The sequence below is a fragment of the Uloborus diversus genome, chromosome 8 (assembly GCF_026930045.1).
Source record: "Uloborus diversus isolate 005 chromosome 8, Udiv.v.3.1, whole genome shotgun sequence".
In the NCBI taxonomy this organism is placed as follows: Eukaryota; Metazoa; Arthropoda; class Arachnida; order Araneae; family Uloboridae; genus Uloborus; species Uloborus diversus.
This window is the reverse complement of record NC_072738.1, coordinates 106041939-106056388: the sequence shown is the minus strand read 5'-3', so window position 1 is coordinate 106056388 and position 14450 is coordinate 106041939. Positions and strand designations below refer to the sequence as shown.

Here is a 14450-nt window from a genome sequence, read left to right as displayed (position 1 = left end):
CTTTGAAAATCCTAAGCAAAGTGGGCTCCAATTACTTCTACTGCATATTATTAATCTGTTTAGTCAAGGAAAAAAAATACACTACCTCTATTCCTTTTCGTTTTCTGCACTACTTATATTTAAAAAAAAGTTGCTGTAATGAGAAATCTATAGTTTATTTTTTCTTTCACACTTAAAATGACTGTTTCTTACAAAATTTGAACCATACTGTATAATCTGGTTATCAATTTCTATGTCTACACAATTAACCTTTATAAGGCTTGAAAATGCAGAATTTTATATCCATTTTACAAAATTTTCTCCGGGGGAGAAATCCCCGGCCCCCTAAAATTGGAGCCCTGCATCACTCTCTTGATACCAGCTCCCTCTCTTTAGGTCAATTCAAAAAGGACTGCATGAAAACACGCATTAATGAAAACGACACACAAAAAAGTAAAGCATGGACTTATGCATCACAGGAAACAGACAAAAACATGAGAGTGGGGGGGGGGGCAATAAAATTGTTGCTAAAAAAAAAAAAAATCCTGCCCCCCCAGGAACTCAGTCCTAAATCCGCCTATGTTTTTAACTGCATGGAGAAGGGGCGGCTGATACAAGAGGGGGGATCCACTGCAATCTCACTTCTACTGTAAAAGGAACTTGCCCCTCACTTTTAAGTTAAGAAATACGAATAGAGGAGGGGGAAAATGTAAGGTGGATTGATTTATTTCATGAAAATGGAAATTAAATTTTCACAATTCCAAATAGGTTTTATTCACATAACTATTTCAGGGAATCGAAATGGAAGGAAAGAGTCTTACTTTGGCTATTTGTCCTGATTTTTGACGTCATCTAATCAATGATAATATTTAAAACCAATAATACAGCCCAATGCTTCAAAAAAAAAAAAAAAAAAAAGATTTAGGTGCACTATTCCTAAATCCTCTTCACCTCATTTGCCCCCCACTTTTTTAGTGAACCAGCGGCCTATGGCAGGGAGGAGAGCCATAACTTTTAAATTTTCAAAAATTCTGAAATCAACTAAAAGTAAGAAGAATTTAATCCTTGCATAAGAAAGATAATTACATTTGCTGTTAAGAATTTTTTGCAACATAAGAAATTAGTTTCTTTGCAGTTAACAGGAGTCAGTTGAAAACATGATATTTTTAAAAAGATTAAGCTTCAATAAATAACGCAACAGCGTGTCTAGAACTCTAAAATAGATGCACACCAGAAATGGATTTTTCACACTATGATAACAATGTTTCTGTACTATATTTCTCTTCAGACAGAAATATGGCTTGTTTTAGACAGAGAAACAGTACTAAGACAAAAATAATCCAGGCAACTATTTAGTGAAAGGTATGAATAATGTTTAGATGCTAGTAAATGTTTAAGAAATTATTTACTGCAGAAAAAGAAATAATTAAAAAGGAATATACAGTGAAGCACCGTTTATATGTTTTTCTTTTATATGCTTTAATCAATTATATGTTTCTGAAATTGGTCCCTACAGAGTCTAATGCACATTAACAAATACTTGTTATACGTTTTTGCATTTATACGCTTTTATAAATGGTGTTTCACTGTATTATATTCAATAATCAATAATAGTTGAAACCAACAATGCAAAATATGTCTGAATACAGAACTAGGTTGAGGAGAAAGTTTTGCAGTTCTGGGGAAATTTTCTCAAAAAAATATCTTTCTTTCTCTTTAGGAGTGATTAAAAAATATATATACTCTGATGTCATGCAGGGTATCTCACCAAGTTTTTAAGAAATTAAGAACTTATTAAATTGTTTTTTTTTAAACACTTAGCATTTTAATTTTTGCAGATTGTCTTTTTGTAAGACAACTGTTTGTTTAAATAACTTATCAGACTACTAGATTCAACCCCCCCCCCCCCACACACACACAGACAATAACATATTAAATATGATGCAAATACAGTTTGGTGACAGTTTGGGCAAAAAGTTTACATTTTGGGGACAGTTTAAGCCCAGAAAATTTTGCAGCTTTGTAGTAACAAAAAAAAAGTAAAATGGTTTTAACTTCAAATGCAAGATTTTACATAATAGTGACAATCAAAGAAACTACTTTATGCACAAGAAATCAAGGATGAAACACTATTTTGCATATCAGACAAAAGAAAATTTCATCATGGAAAAACATAAATAATCTTTGCTAAAAAATCTCCGACAATGGCTGTACAGTGAAATACTGTTACAATGAATATCAATACAACAAAATATCCATTTGAACAAATTGCATTTTCAGTCCCGATTTATTTTACATTGCATTGCTTGAATTCCATTACAACAAACAAAACATGCAGACCCTTAAATCTTATTGTAAAAGGATTTCACTGTATGACATAAGCAAAAAATTGAAAAAGAAAAAAATGCTTAAAATTACTGCAATAAATACTAATGTACCTCTAGCTATACGAAGAACTCTAAAAACTCTTATTATAGTAGGATTGATGGGGATCAAATCAGATTCCATCTTCTCCAACACAATTCCAGCAATTGACAAGCCAACTATCACAATATCAAGCTGATTCCATCTGTAAGAAATAAACTATATTCAGGACTACCTCAACATGGGAAAACAATAAGAAATTACATTCTGCAATGAATAGAATCAAGCTTTCCTGCACATGATTTTTGACAAGATATAAGCAAAATAGACACTAAAGTTGCTACTGACTATTGAAAAAAATCGATTCTTAGGAAAGTCAGAACATAAAAAATGCATCCAGTTATAGACTAAAAGTTGTTTGCTTACTTCAAGTGAAATATTATTTGTGCACTACATTACTTAGCGATGTAATGGTGTACTCTGCAACTAGCGGTCATGATGAAAAGATACAAGTAAGCAATTTTTTTTTTTTTTGACGATGTCGTCCCTTTTTCAGGTCAACACCTCAATCAGCAAATAGACTCTAGAGCTGGTTCTTTCTCATTTTTTCTGAAAAGCAGCATCTTGATGTCCTACTGTTGCATCTTGTTGCTCAGTCAAATGCATACTGTTGTTGTTTCAGGACATTCTGTTGGCCTTTCAAGTGCACATAGTAAGACTAACCTCTTTTTACGTGAAATAAACCGTATATAACCGATGAGGGTGCTCACAGTCACTAAGAGTGTGAAGATGCCTTTCTTGATACACTCCAATGCCATTTTAAAGGGCCAAAAAGCAATGCAATTACCATTGCAAGTAGTTTTCTCTTTTCTAGTCATCATGCCATAGATGATAAATACTTATTTTAGGATAATTTCTAAAGTGTTTCATTTAATACAATATAGGTTGACTTATGTGAAATTAGTTTCAATATCATTATATCAAATTCAATCAGCAATGAACACATAGCAAAGCCTTTTTCTCTTCATTTTCCTGCTAGTCTTATTACCTTCTTTATGGTAAAATATATATTTTTTTAAATTGTGAACTTGTGATAAAGTATCCTCAAACAGGCTGGATCAGAGACTCCCAAAGTGGGTGCCAAGCCAAAGGGAGAGACGAGGGGTGCCATGAACTGCCTACATTATCAATGTACATACATACATATACATAATAGCGATAGAGTGGGGTACCATGCAAAAATTGTAATTTTAATAATAAAGTCAGAAAAGTTTGGTAACCCAGAGCTAGATAATATCTATCATGTTATTAACTTACTGAAAAAAGAGAAAAAAGAAAAATAATAATTTGTCTTTCATAGAGTCGACTTTTTTGACTCTAAAGAAGGAAAATAATGTGAAAGTTATAGTTTTTTCTTTTGCTGAAACAATATTAAGCAAAAAGAAATAAAAAAGCAGACCTATTGGTGAAGAAAACTGAGTTTTTACAATTACTAGCCATTTCTAATTTTAAAATTAATAAACTACATATGAATCATTATAAAAAATAATGACAATTTATTTTATAAAGTTTTTTATGACAATGTTAATAGTCTGAAGAAAAATGAAAAAAAAAACTATGAACTTAGTTAGTGTATAAATAATGCTTGGAATCAAACAATAGTTGATATATAGATGTAACGTACCATAAAACTAAGCCAATTAGGTTTTGACCCAACTCCTAAAAGGAGTTTGAAAATTTTAAAATTCAGTGTATTTAGACAAACTATAGTAAAAATTTTCTGGAATGACCATAACATCAAAGTTAATCTTAGCAAAAAATTTTTTTTTTCAATTGAGAAAAATATGTCGATCTCTAATGATTGTATCCAAAAACATGTAAATGCTCTTTAGCTTTTAATAAAAATATTTTATTTGAGTATCCCTGCAACCCCCCCCCCCCCTCCTTTTAATGTTTTTTTTTTTTTTTTGCATTAACAGAAGAACAACATGCAGTGAATGAAGTATTTCATAGTTAACATTAAAAAACGAATCCTTTGTTAACAACAATTCCAAAAAATGAATTTGAGCCAAATAACTTATCAGAGTTGATTATTATTACCTTTTTAAGACTTACCTGTTTTTTAAATATTTCAAAATACCAAGTGCTACAATCTTCATTATAGCTTCAACAATAAAAACAGCAGTGAAGAAATAATTGAACACTTTTAAAGCATATTCCAATTTCTGCATGAAAAAAAGAAATAACTGTTAAAACAATATGAATTCTTGCTTAACTAAATGAGATATTGTATGATAATGGATACTGAATGCTTTAGAAATATTGTCGCCTCAGAGCAACAGTAGGATATCTTTGTTACTCGGAATATTTGATTCTTGAGATTAGATGTCTTGGTGTTGCTTAGAGGTGACGATATACATAAAAACAATATTGAAATTAATTTAAACATAAAATTTTAATTACAACAAAATCATAATTTGCATGCAATTTTTTTTTTAATATGGTCATTATTCAAGTATAATTTTATCCCAGTAAATCCTTATATACATAATAGCAAATAATCGAGTAAGGCTCTAGACGTCATCAAAAATGAAATTCGCGCCATGGCATGATAATTTTATAATATGTTTTGGTAATGTTGAAAATGCAGAGAAATGCTGTATTGTGACAAGGCTGAACTGGATCCTATAACTTAACTGTTTTACTGGTAAGACTGTGTCATTTCAGGGGAATGAAGAAACGAAAAAGTGGGTCAACAATGAACGCTATCTACTGGAGTTTAGGGTTCATCCACTGGAGTTAAGAGTCAAAATTTTAACCAAAATATCACCAAACGGGCAATTGCTTCGTTCAAATTTTGAAGCAATTTACACTTGTCATATCTTGACGAGCGTTTTTTTGTGTGTATCTAATAGACAACAAAATATCCATTTCAGTGACATAAATGTTCAGTCCTGTTTCAATAACCATGCTTAAATTTCAAAATTTGAATTACCTTAAAGTTCATTATAACAGGCAAAGCGCCTCAATGGTAGGCGAAGCACCTCAATGGTAGGTCTTGACGACCTCGTAAAACATTCCTCGTGTTTTTAAAATCTACTTTCCAGCACTTGTTAATCAATTTCAAAACTTCACCTTTGACACTTGCTTCACAACCATCTCAATTTCTTTTTTATTAGTTAAAGACATTTTTTGATTTGAGTTTATTTATCTTGAGGATTTTTCTATAGCTTTTATCATCTTCACATTTTGAAGCAATATTTCTAAGAACTTCACTACATCTATGCCTGTGTTATGCACAGTTTGAATGAACCTCCATTAAATTCCTCCACCAAAATACAGGAAGTAATGCACTTGCAAATTTTTCTCACTCCAATCTTGGCCTAAATTTTAATTTTACAAAGCCATGAATGAATGTTGAGTAGTGTTTTCGCCTATACTCACATGCTCACGTACCAATAAACGTATGGGCAGCCCAAATATCTATTTTAACCACCACTGAGTTAAAAAGCATGACTTTTCTCGTGGCATCTGTACACAAGTGCATATGTTATACAGCTCAAAAACGGTAGGCGGTAGAAGGTTAAAATTAAATATGTAGAGTCTGTGTAGGGTCTTATACTTCAATTTGCCAACCTATGGATACATTGGCAAATTTGGAATCAAAGTTGAGGGGGAGGGGGCACCCCTGTCATTATAATTGCATTTAAAAGTTTTTTGTCTTTCAGATTGTGTCAGAAAAGTAGCTTGAACATTGGTTCCCCTCCCCCCTATTCCGATTTGACTCATAAATATGACAAAATAGCTTTTTTCACTTTATTTTTCTTACGCATGCCCTTTCTTGAGACATTCTAGCACCATCTGTTCTTATTCTTTCTGATGCTGTTTTGCCGATGCTGATAATATGCAAAAGTACACATTTAAAATTAAAAATTGTATTTTTGCATATTAATATGAACAAACAAGGAAAATTGGTTTGAACACTATGTTACTATCCATTTGTGCACTCCTAGAATTGATTATAAACTGTGCAGCCAATGATATCGGTTTTTTTTTTTCATTTGATGCCAAGCTGTAACAGAGTCTAGATTCGCCCCTTCTGTGCTGTCACACATTGATGTCACCTCTGTAATTGTTATATTTCATCCTTTAGAAAAACAATTTCAAACTTACTATGAAATATGATTATATACTAATAAATTTTATTGTACAACCGCTTTTTAAGTTTGAAGCTCTTTATTATTTTGAATAAAGTCAACTTATTTAAAAATTTAACTGAGGAAACAAAATAATTTCCAAAGATGCATTTTAAATTTTTAAAATAAGAAACAATCTTTGTATGAAGATAATTACTGGAGAAATATGAGGCAGTGGAAAACAAAGTGATGTAAGTGGACTTTTTGAGTGAAACACATTTAAAGTTCAGATCTTAGGTAGGCTTTTTGTTGATTCCCCCCCCCCCTTGATTATGCTGTATAGTAGCACGCACCAGAACTAGTAGAAATGTACCATCTCTTGTCTTGCCCTAAAACAGAGGAGAGGTTCTCCCACTATTTGTACTGATTATCTTCAAATTTTTAAATTTTGGCACTTACATCCCTTTGCTTCTTATTGAATCTATACACTCAGAAACAATTTAAATCAAAACGATATAGTTATAATACAGAAAATTAACTTATTTTAAACACTTTCACTATTCAAAAAAGCAGCATTTTTTAATTGAGAAATAAAAATCAGAAATGTCTCTCATTCAACATAAATTTTAAACACAAGTATGCAATATGCATGTCTCAAAAGAAAACAAAAAAAGCTCTTTAATCCGGAAACTTCAATTCAAATGTCCTTCAAAATCATGCAAACACAAGAGTATTGCTCTAAGTTCAATAAACCACATGGTGATTTCCATTGGCAATTAATGACACCATGGCATACAATGCAAATAACAAAATGCTAGAGCTTACTCAATTTTGACGATATAGAAAAAAGAAAAACTATTTTTGTGATAAGTAAAGCAGAGCATTTTTTAACATAGGGACTACGCGACACCAATGTCGCCTAGTGAAAAAAATCTGTCGCCTAGAAGATGCGAAATCAAACCACTGGGCGACATTGGAAAATCTAAAATTGGTTCACCCATTTTTGTAAACCGATTTCAAATCTTTATAAAAACCTTAGGAAGACCCTTGTTTTCTTTTTAAAAAAAACCGTCGACTCGTACATGACAAAAGCCTTCTTTTTCTTCCCTTGTGGAAAAGCCCTGCCCGTGGACCGAGTCACCACGCATTTGGCGCCAGATTAAGCAATCGATTAGCACCCTACCTCATTAGCCCTTTCATTGATGATAGCCGATAACCATTTTGCGGCTATCTGTATACAGGGACCCACTGGAAAACTACTTGGGACGGGACGGCAAAAGCAGTTTGCGGAACAGAAACAGCTGTTTTTCATTCGAAAGTGAAGCCGACGGCTGAAGGGTCGGGATTGTTTCCTGGAATTCTTATCAGTAATTTTTGCTTTAGGGTAACTGAGGATTATACCACACCACTCACTTCCTTTTTTATGGCTTTGTGAATAAAAGGGATTCGCGCGTAGAAACTTGTAGGCACTGGCAAGCTATTTATTTTTTCTCCAGTTTCGAGACAACAGGACTGAAGAATGATGGAGTCATTTGTAACACGTGTTAGATGTAATTAAAAATCCTATTAAACTTATAATGAAATTGAAAATCATTTTGATGATTCAAACAAAGGATTTTAAAGGGTAAGTCTGGTTCGTAAAAAAATTTACTTATTTCTAAAACTGTTACTTTAATTATCCATTACCGCTTTTAATTTGTAAAAATGTTTTTGAGACATTTGTTATTTATACTATCATTTGCAGGGCAAAATTTACATTTTAGTTTAAAGCTATTGCTTATAATGAAAAGTTGTGTGAGTTGTCGTTCCTAAAAAAAAAAAAAACCGAAAATACTTGAAAAAAATCAATTTCATTTTCAAATGCTTGAAATTTTGCAAAAATGTGGCTACAAGCCTTGAATTTTAAAAACTCTAACAAATTGGAGTTGATAGGGAGGATGAGTGCCAAAATGTGTTAAATTCAGTGTGTGCTTCAATGTATGTTCGTCAAAGTATGCTTCAATTTTATTTCTTACTAAGCGTATAAATTATGAATTGTTCAAATGGGCAGTATGTAACTCTCTTGCTACCTATTTTCTAAGTCTGTACCCTATTTCTTTTAAAGCACTTTGTTGATGGGTTGCAGAGGTGATTAAAAACTAACTATTTCAAAAGTCCATGAGAGCAAGTAACAATGCATTATCCTTTCTCCTCCCTCGCTCTATCTCTCTGTCGACTGCCTCATCGACCCCTAAAAAAATTTATTGTGTATTACAGGGTTGGCAAGTACCGTGGTAAATACCACAGTAAAAACCGGTATTTACAGTCCTGGGAAATACTATATTTTTCCCACGTGGGAAAAATTGATTTTTAAAAACATAAGTAAAAATTCAAAACAATCTTTAAAAATATCAAAATTGAGTTCTAAGTAAAAAATAGCTTGAAAATTGAAAAAAAGAGGAAAATTTACAAAAATGGGCAATGAAGTAGATTTATTAATAAATATTTACACAATACACATAATCCTGTTATTCATATTCTTACTCTTCTACTTCCACATTGGGTTGTAGCATCATGTAACAAAACACTAGTATAGCGGCTTTTTGAAAATTCAGTCTATTTCTAATGTTGTTTTGGATGAATGAAAAATTAGAAAAAATATGTTCAGGAGACTCTGATGATGTAGGACGGACATCCCTTAAGATGTTTCATTAATTGCAGGAATTTTACTTAAAATTCTACCACCGTAGTGCTGGTGAAATAGTGTTTATAATGCCTGTACGGAAAAAAATGTCTTCAACTGATTTTTCAAACATTCCATTTGAGTGGCCAAGAATTTGACGATAACTGTTATTGGTGATGCAAAAGAACATTTTGTGTAAATATCACACCAAAACAAAATTTAAGAAAAAAAATTTGTTTAACTGGTTATATTTAAAACTGTAATAAAAATTTTATTTAAAGCAAACACACATTATTTATTGCTTCTCTTGATGACCCTGGTATTTTCAAGTGTAATTATTTTTTTATATTCCTTCCCTACAGAATAGTTTTAAACCCAAGGGAATTTTGTAATAACTTTATTTCTAGCTTGCATTTTACACATCAGATTCAAAAAGCCAAAATATTTCTTACATATTGTTATTTGGAAGTTTTTCCCGGTTTTTACCACTTTTACCTGGTATTTACCACTTCTTCCCAGTTTTTCCCGATGGGATGGGAAAAACAAGTTTTGGACTGAAAAACCCCAACTCTGGTGTATTATCTCAACTTGCAAGAGTAGGGTCAGGTGGGGTGAAATGGGGCGGATTTTGTCTATTTTTTAAAATGATGCCGTTTGCAAACCCATAAACTTTTTTTTGTACTTTTCTTAAAATTTCTTCTTTACATCTGATTCTTCCCCTTTAATTTAAGCTGCTTCTCATTGAAATTTGTTGTCATTGACAATATGAAAATTGCAAATATAGTATCTGACCCATTTCACCCCACGGTGGGGTGAAATGGGTTTTAATGGGGTGAAATGGGTCATAGCAATAGAAACATACAATAACTGAGAAATTATTACCAAAACACATACAATAGCTGAAAGAAATTGTTTCTCATGAGCCATTTATTTATTTTAACTTATTCACCTCCAAAATATTTTGAACTAAAACTCAAAAATATAATGCCCACAACAATTAAATTCTGCTCGTTCAATGTCTTCAGAATTTGACATCTAGAAACAATGTCTGTATCTTCCTACTCAGGAAAAATGTAGTATTTGCCCGAGTTGGCTTTTCGTAGAAAATGTATGCTGTTGTAATCCTGGTCATTGACTTCTATCAAGTAATCAACAAATTCTGTTGATGATTTCTTGCTCTTGTATTAGACAAGAGTCACTTCCCAGGTGTTCGTTCTTGCATAAGTAACTCAGACATTTCTTCATCCAAGAGTTGGGTTTTATACGGTTGCTGCTTCCAAGAAGATTAGTGGCTCTTGCTTTCGTGATCAGTTCTGGCTTCCTCTTACATAAGTGGCATGCCGACCTTTTTTCAAAATTCCTGGCCCACTCTATGCCAAGAGTGCCACAATTGCATTTTTCAGAATTGGTCTTTATGAAAACCTTAGCAACAATGATTGTATCTTCCTATCAAATGGGAAACCACACTTTGTAGAACTGAAGCAATACATCTTTCTGCTTCTTCACTTAGCGTTGTACCTCCAACCAACCTTTTCGACTTTGTGTGTCGGAGACCCATCTCCTCGGCGTTTCTCTTGGCATATTATATTTCCTTGCAGCTGCAGGAATTGCTAAACCATCTTCAACTTCAATTAGTGCAGCCTCTAAATCCCTTTTCCCTTTTTCTTACATACATCCCAGGCATTTTCATTGAATAAAAAAAAAATTGAATTAGGAAAGAGTAGGTAGGTAATATGTTGTAAATATGGATGGCAAGTTTATCTTTTGAATTCTACACATTAATAATACATACTTTATTTTTGTTACATTTAAAAATCTTCTGAATTTCCATTTAAGACCTATTTATGGATTTTAAAGGTTAATTTACTCTCATTATGAATTAAAATTCACTAAGCCTAACTATGCCCCATTTCACCCCACCACATGAAAATAGCAACAAAAGAAGAAATAATTGATGCTTTTCCTACCAGTTTTTTGCAAATTGTAGATGAAAGTCTGTTCTAACTGATAACACTTCAGAATTTCAAGAGAAAAAAAATGTATAGCAAGATTTTAAGAAGTTTGTCAGCTTCCTAAAAATTCACATGTGACTTGAGAAACAAAATGTCAGTGTAGTGCTCCCAGCAATTTACACAGAAACTTTTTAAAAATCAGAATTGTAGCTAAAAAGCCCCTCATAACTTGTGTAAAGTTTGAGAAAAATTCAGTCAGACCGAAAATTTTTATTAATAAAAATACACAGCATGACCCATTTCACCCCATGACCCATTTCACCCCACCTGACCCTACATACTTTTTAAAAAAAGTTTTGTTTGCCTATTTCTTCCCCGAATATTTTTGATTCCAATCTTCTTTTATACGGTTTCAAACTGCAGAATTTTGCTTTTTTTTTTTCAAAATTCCCTCAAGGGGAACCTCCGGAACCCCTAAATTGGGAGCTCTACATCATTCTCTCGATGTTATTCCCTTTCTTAAGGGAAATCCAAAAAGGCAGGCAAACACACATTACAAAAAAAAACACACAAAAAAAGAAAGAAAGAAAGAAAGAAAAGAGAGCATAACTTTATGTGTCCCAGGGGAAAAGACAAATATATAGAGCAAAATAATAATAATTTCAAAAATAAAAGTTTCAAAATGTTTCCGAGGAAAACTTCTCCCTCCCTAACGTCATTGAAAGTCTTCTAGAACTACGTTTTTAGAACTTCAATTTCGAAAGATTGCTGGTACTCTAAAAGTTACTCATGAATCATGTATTGCCTACATTTGCAATTTGAAACAAATTTTGGGGGTGGACCTCAGAATTTCTGCAACCGCTAACCTTACCGAAGATAGTATAGAATGCGTTTTTAAGTTATAAATGAGAAAAATTTCCTGGGATGGATCTTTTAATCTCTCCTCCCCTTAACATCACCAAAAAGCGTCTAAAACAACCTTTTTAGAGCTACAATTTCCGGAGGAGCGCTCCAAACCTCTTCTCCTCTACCATTATCAAAGACAATTAGAATTCATCTTCAAGACTGCAAATTTAAAAAAATTCTTGTTGCGAGCCTTCTAATCACTCCTCCACGTCACATCACGAAAAGAACATATTGATCTCCATTTTTAGCACTACAATTGCAGAAAAAAAATCCGCCGGACAACCCCCGATCCACCCTCTTTTGAACGTTATTAGACGTAATGTTTGCGTTTTGAAGGTTTCAATTTTGAAAAATAGGCGTAGGGAGGGAGTTGCACCCGAGCGCATAATATTACGAAAGAAAGTTAGAATGCATTTCTAAGATTACGAACCAAGAAAAATTTCTTGGGATATGGGCCCTCAAATCTCTCCTCCCTCTAACATCATCAAAAAGATCGTCTAAAACTGCATTCTTAAAGATACAATTTCGAAAAATAGACAGGTGAGCGACACCGAACCTCTTCAATCCTAACATTACCAAAGATCGTCTAATATGCGTTTTTAAGACTACAAATTCGAAAAATTTCCGGGGGAGAAACCACCGGACCCCCTTTACTTCGGAGTTAATACTATACTTAAGGTTTGGTTCATATCGGCTTCCTCTTAAATCAGAAGTCCTATACAGCCGCCTCAGAACAAACAGTACTTTTAGAAATACCACTTTCAGGCGACGTAAGTGCATACGTTTGTTGAAAAAAATGACTGTAACCTTCTCAATGATTTTTACTCTTATGATAAACTTGTGTCGCCTAGTAAAAATTCCTTAAAAAATACTCTGAAGTAAAGCATTTCTAATTGTGGGTGGTGGGGGGTCAAGCAGAAATTAAAAAACCTTTATTAATACATCTGCAGCTTCCCCCTCTAAACTAAGAGGTTTGTATGATTTGGTTTAAATTTTTTCTAGCATAACTGAAAAGTCAGTTTATAGCACTCTAGCCTTAGCAGCAATCTAAAGAAGAAAAACTGATAATTTCTTACAGAATTACAAAAAATGGCTCTCCTCTGATATGCCCCCCTCTTGGCGAGATTTTAATTTTTCGCTCGATACGAAAATCGCCAATAAGGCGATAACTTGGCAACCCTGGTTTTGCAACTTGAACGCTGGAAAGTAGTTTCTCGAAGTCTGTCTTTTTGCACGTGTCTGTGTGGTAGGAGGTAGGTGCTCATATGTTCCGCTCTTAGGGAGATTTTAAGTTGAATACTCTAAAATAAAGTTTCAATTCAAAATTTATTTTAGAGTATTCTTTTTCTTGTTGTTTTTTAATGTTAATTTAGTTGAATTTTCTATTTTAATTATGAGTTCGGTTTGTGATGTTGTCCAAAAGTATCAATTGAAATTTTTGAATGAATCTTCTTTTTCTTTTTCGTCAGGTCGTCCAACGTTTGGACGTACCGGAGTCCTAAATAGATTTTTTATATTTAAACTAATTGAAAATAAAGAGGTTTTTTTAGAATTTTTAAGGGAAATTGGTTTACTTAAGAATGAAATGTTATGTTCTAGATCAGTGCTTCTCAACCGGTGTGCCCCGGCACACTGGTGTGCCGTGACAAAGTCCTTGGTGTGCCGCGGTGTTTTCGCAGTTGTAGAAAAGGAAGAACAGTGATGTATTTTATCTGCGCAAGAGATCAGATATTATGTTGCAAGTTTCATTTTAATTGCTATCTTGCATTGAAAACTGCATACCAACGGTGAAACGTTTATTTTACCTGCTTGTAAAGAAATTGTACCGCGAAAGATAGGTTCCGATGCATGAATGGAATAGTGGTTAGAGTACCAATTTTAGACGATGTTTTCAAGCGATAAATTAATCTCATGACGGATGACATTACAAAACATTAGTTTATAATCAACCAATGGCTGGAAATTTTTAATTTAATGTTGGTGAATCAACAGACACAAAAGGTGCACTATTCTTGCTTATGAGGACGGCATTCAAGATGATAATATTTTTGCTAAGAACTTTCTAAGCTTGCAACTGGTGCTGAAATATTACGAGTTACAGCTAAGTAAATAAATAGCAACGGGATTCATTGTTATAACTGCACAAGCACTGCAGTGATGGAGCAGTTGCAATGATGGAAAATATCAAAGGGTTTATATGTTGAACGCGAAAAGTCAAAGTCCAAGTGTTCAAATCAGTTTCCTCCATGGGGAAGCTCTCCTAGCAAACAATATGCCAGATCAGCTGAAGTCAGCCGTGGTTGAAACCATAAAAATCTTCAACATACAATCAAGACTACTTAATTCTCACATTTGTATTGTACTTTCTGTAGAGGTGGGGGCAGATCACCACTCCCTGTTTCTTCTCTCGGTCGTTCGTTCGGTTGAGAAGCAAGGTCGAACCAAGACTTT

The 14450-nt window shown here is 33.2% G+C and overlaps 1 protein-coding gene across 1 annotated transcript in view; it reads right to left on the bottom strand.

Annotated features, from left to right (window-relative positions):
• Positions 1-14450, bottom strand: part of LOC129228527 (voltage-dependent T-type calcium channel subunit alpha-1H-like) — a gene marked incomplete at its 5' end in the record, with an annotated part of 211680 nt that overhangs the window by 21745 nt on the left and 175485 nt on the right. Inside the window, 2 exons of the mRNA XM_054863207.1 lie at positions 2418-2548; positions 4459-4568. Coding sequence (XP_054719182.1) covers positions 2418-2548; positions 4459-4568 — 241 coding nt within the window. The remainder of the gene's footprint in view (positions 1-2417; positions 2549-4458; positions 4569-14450) is intronic.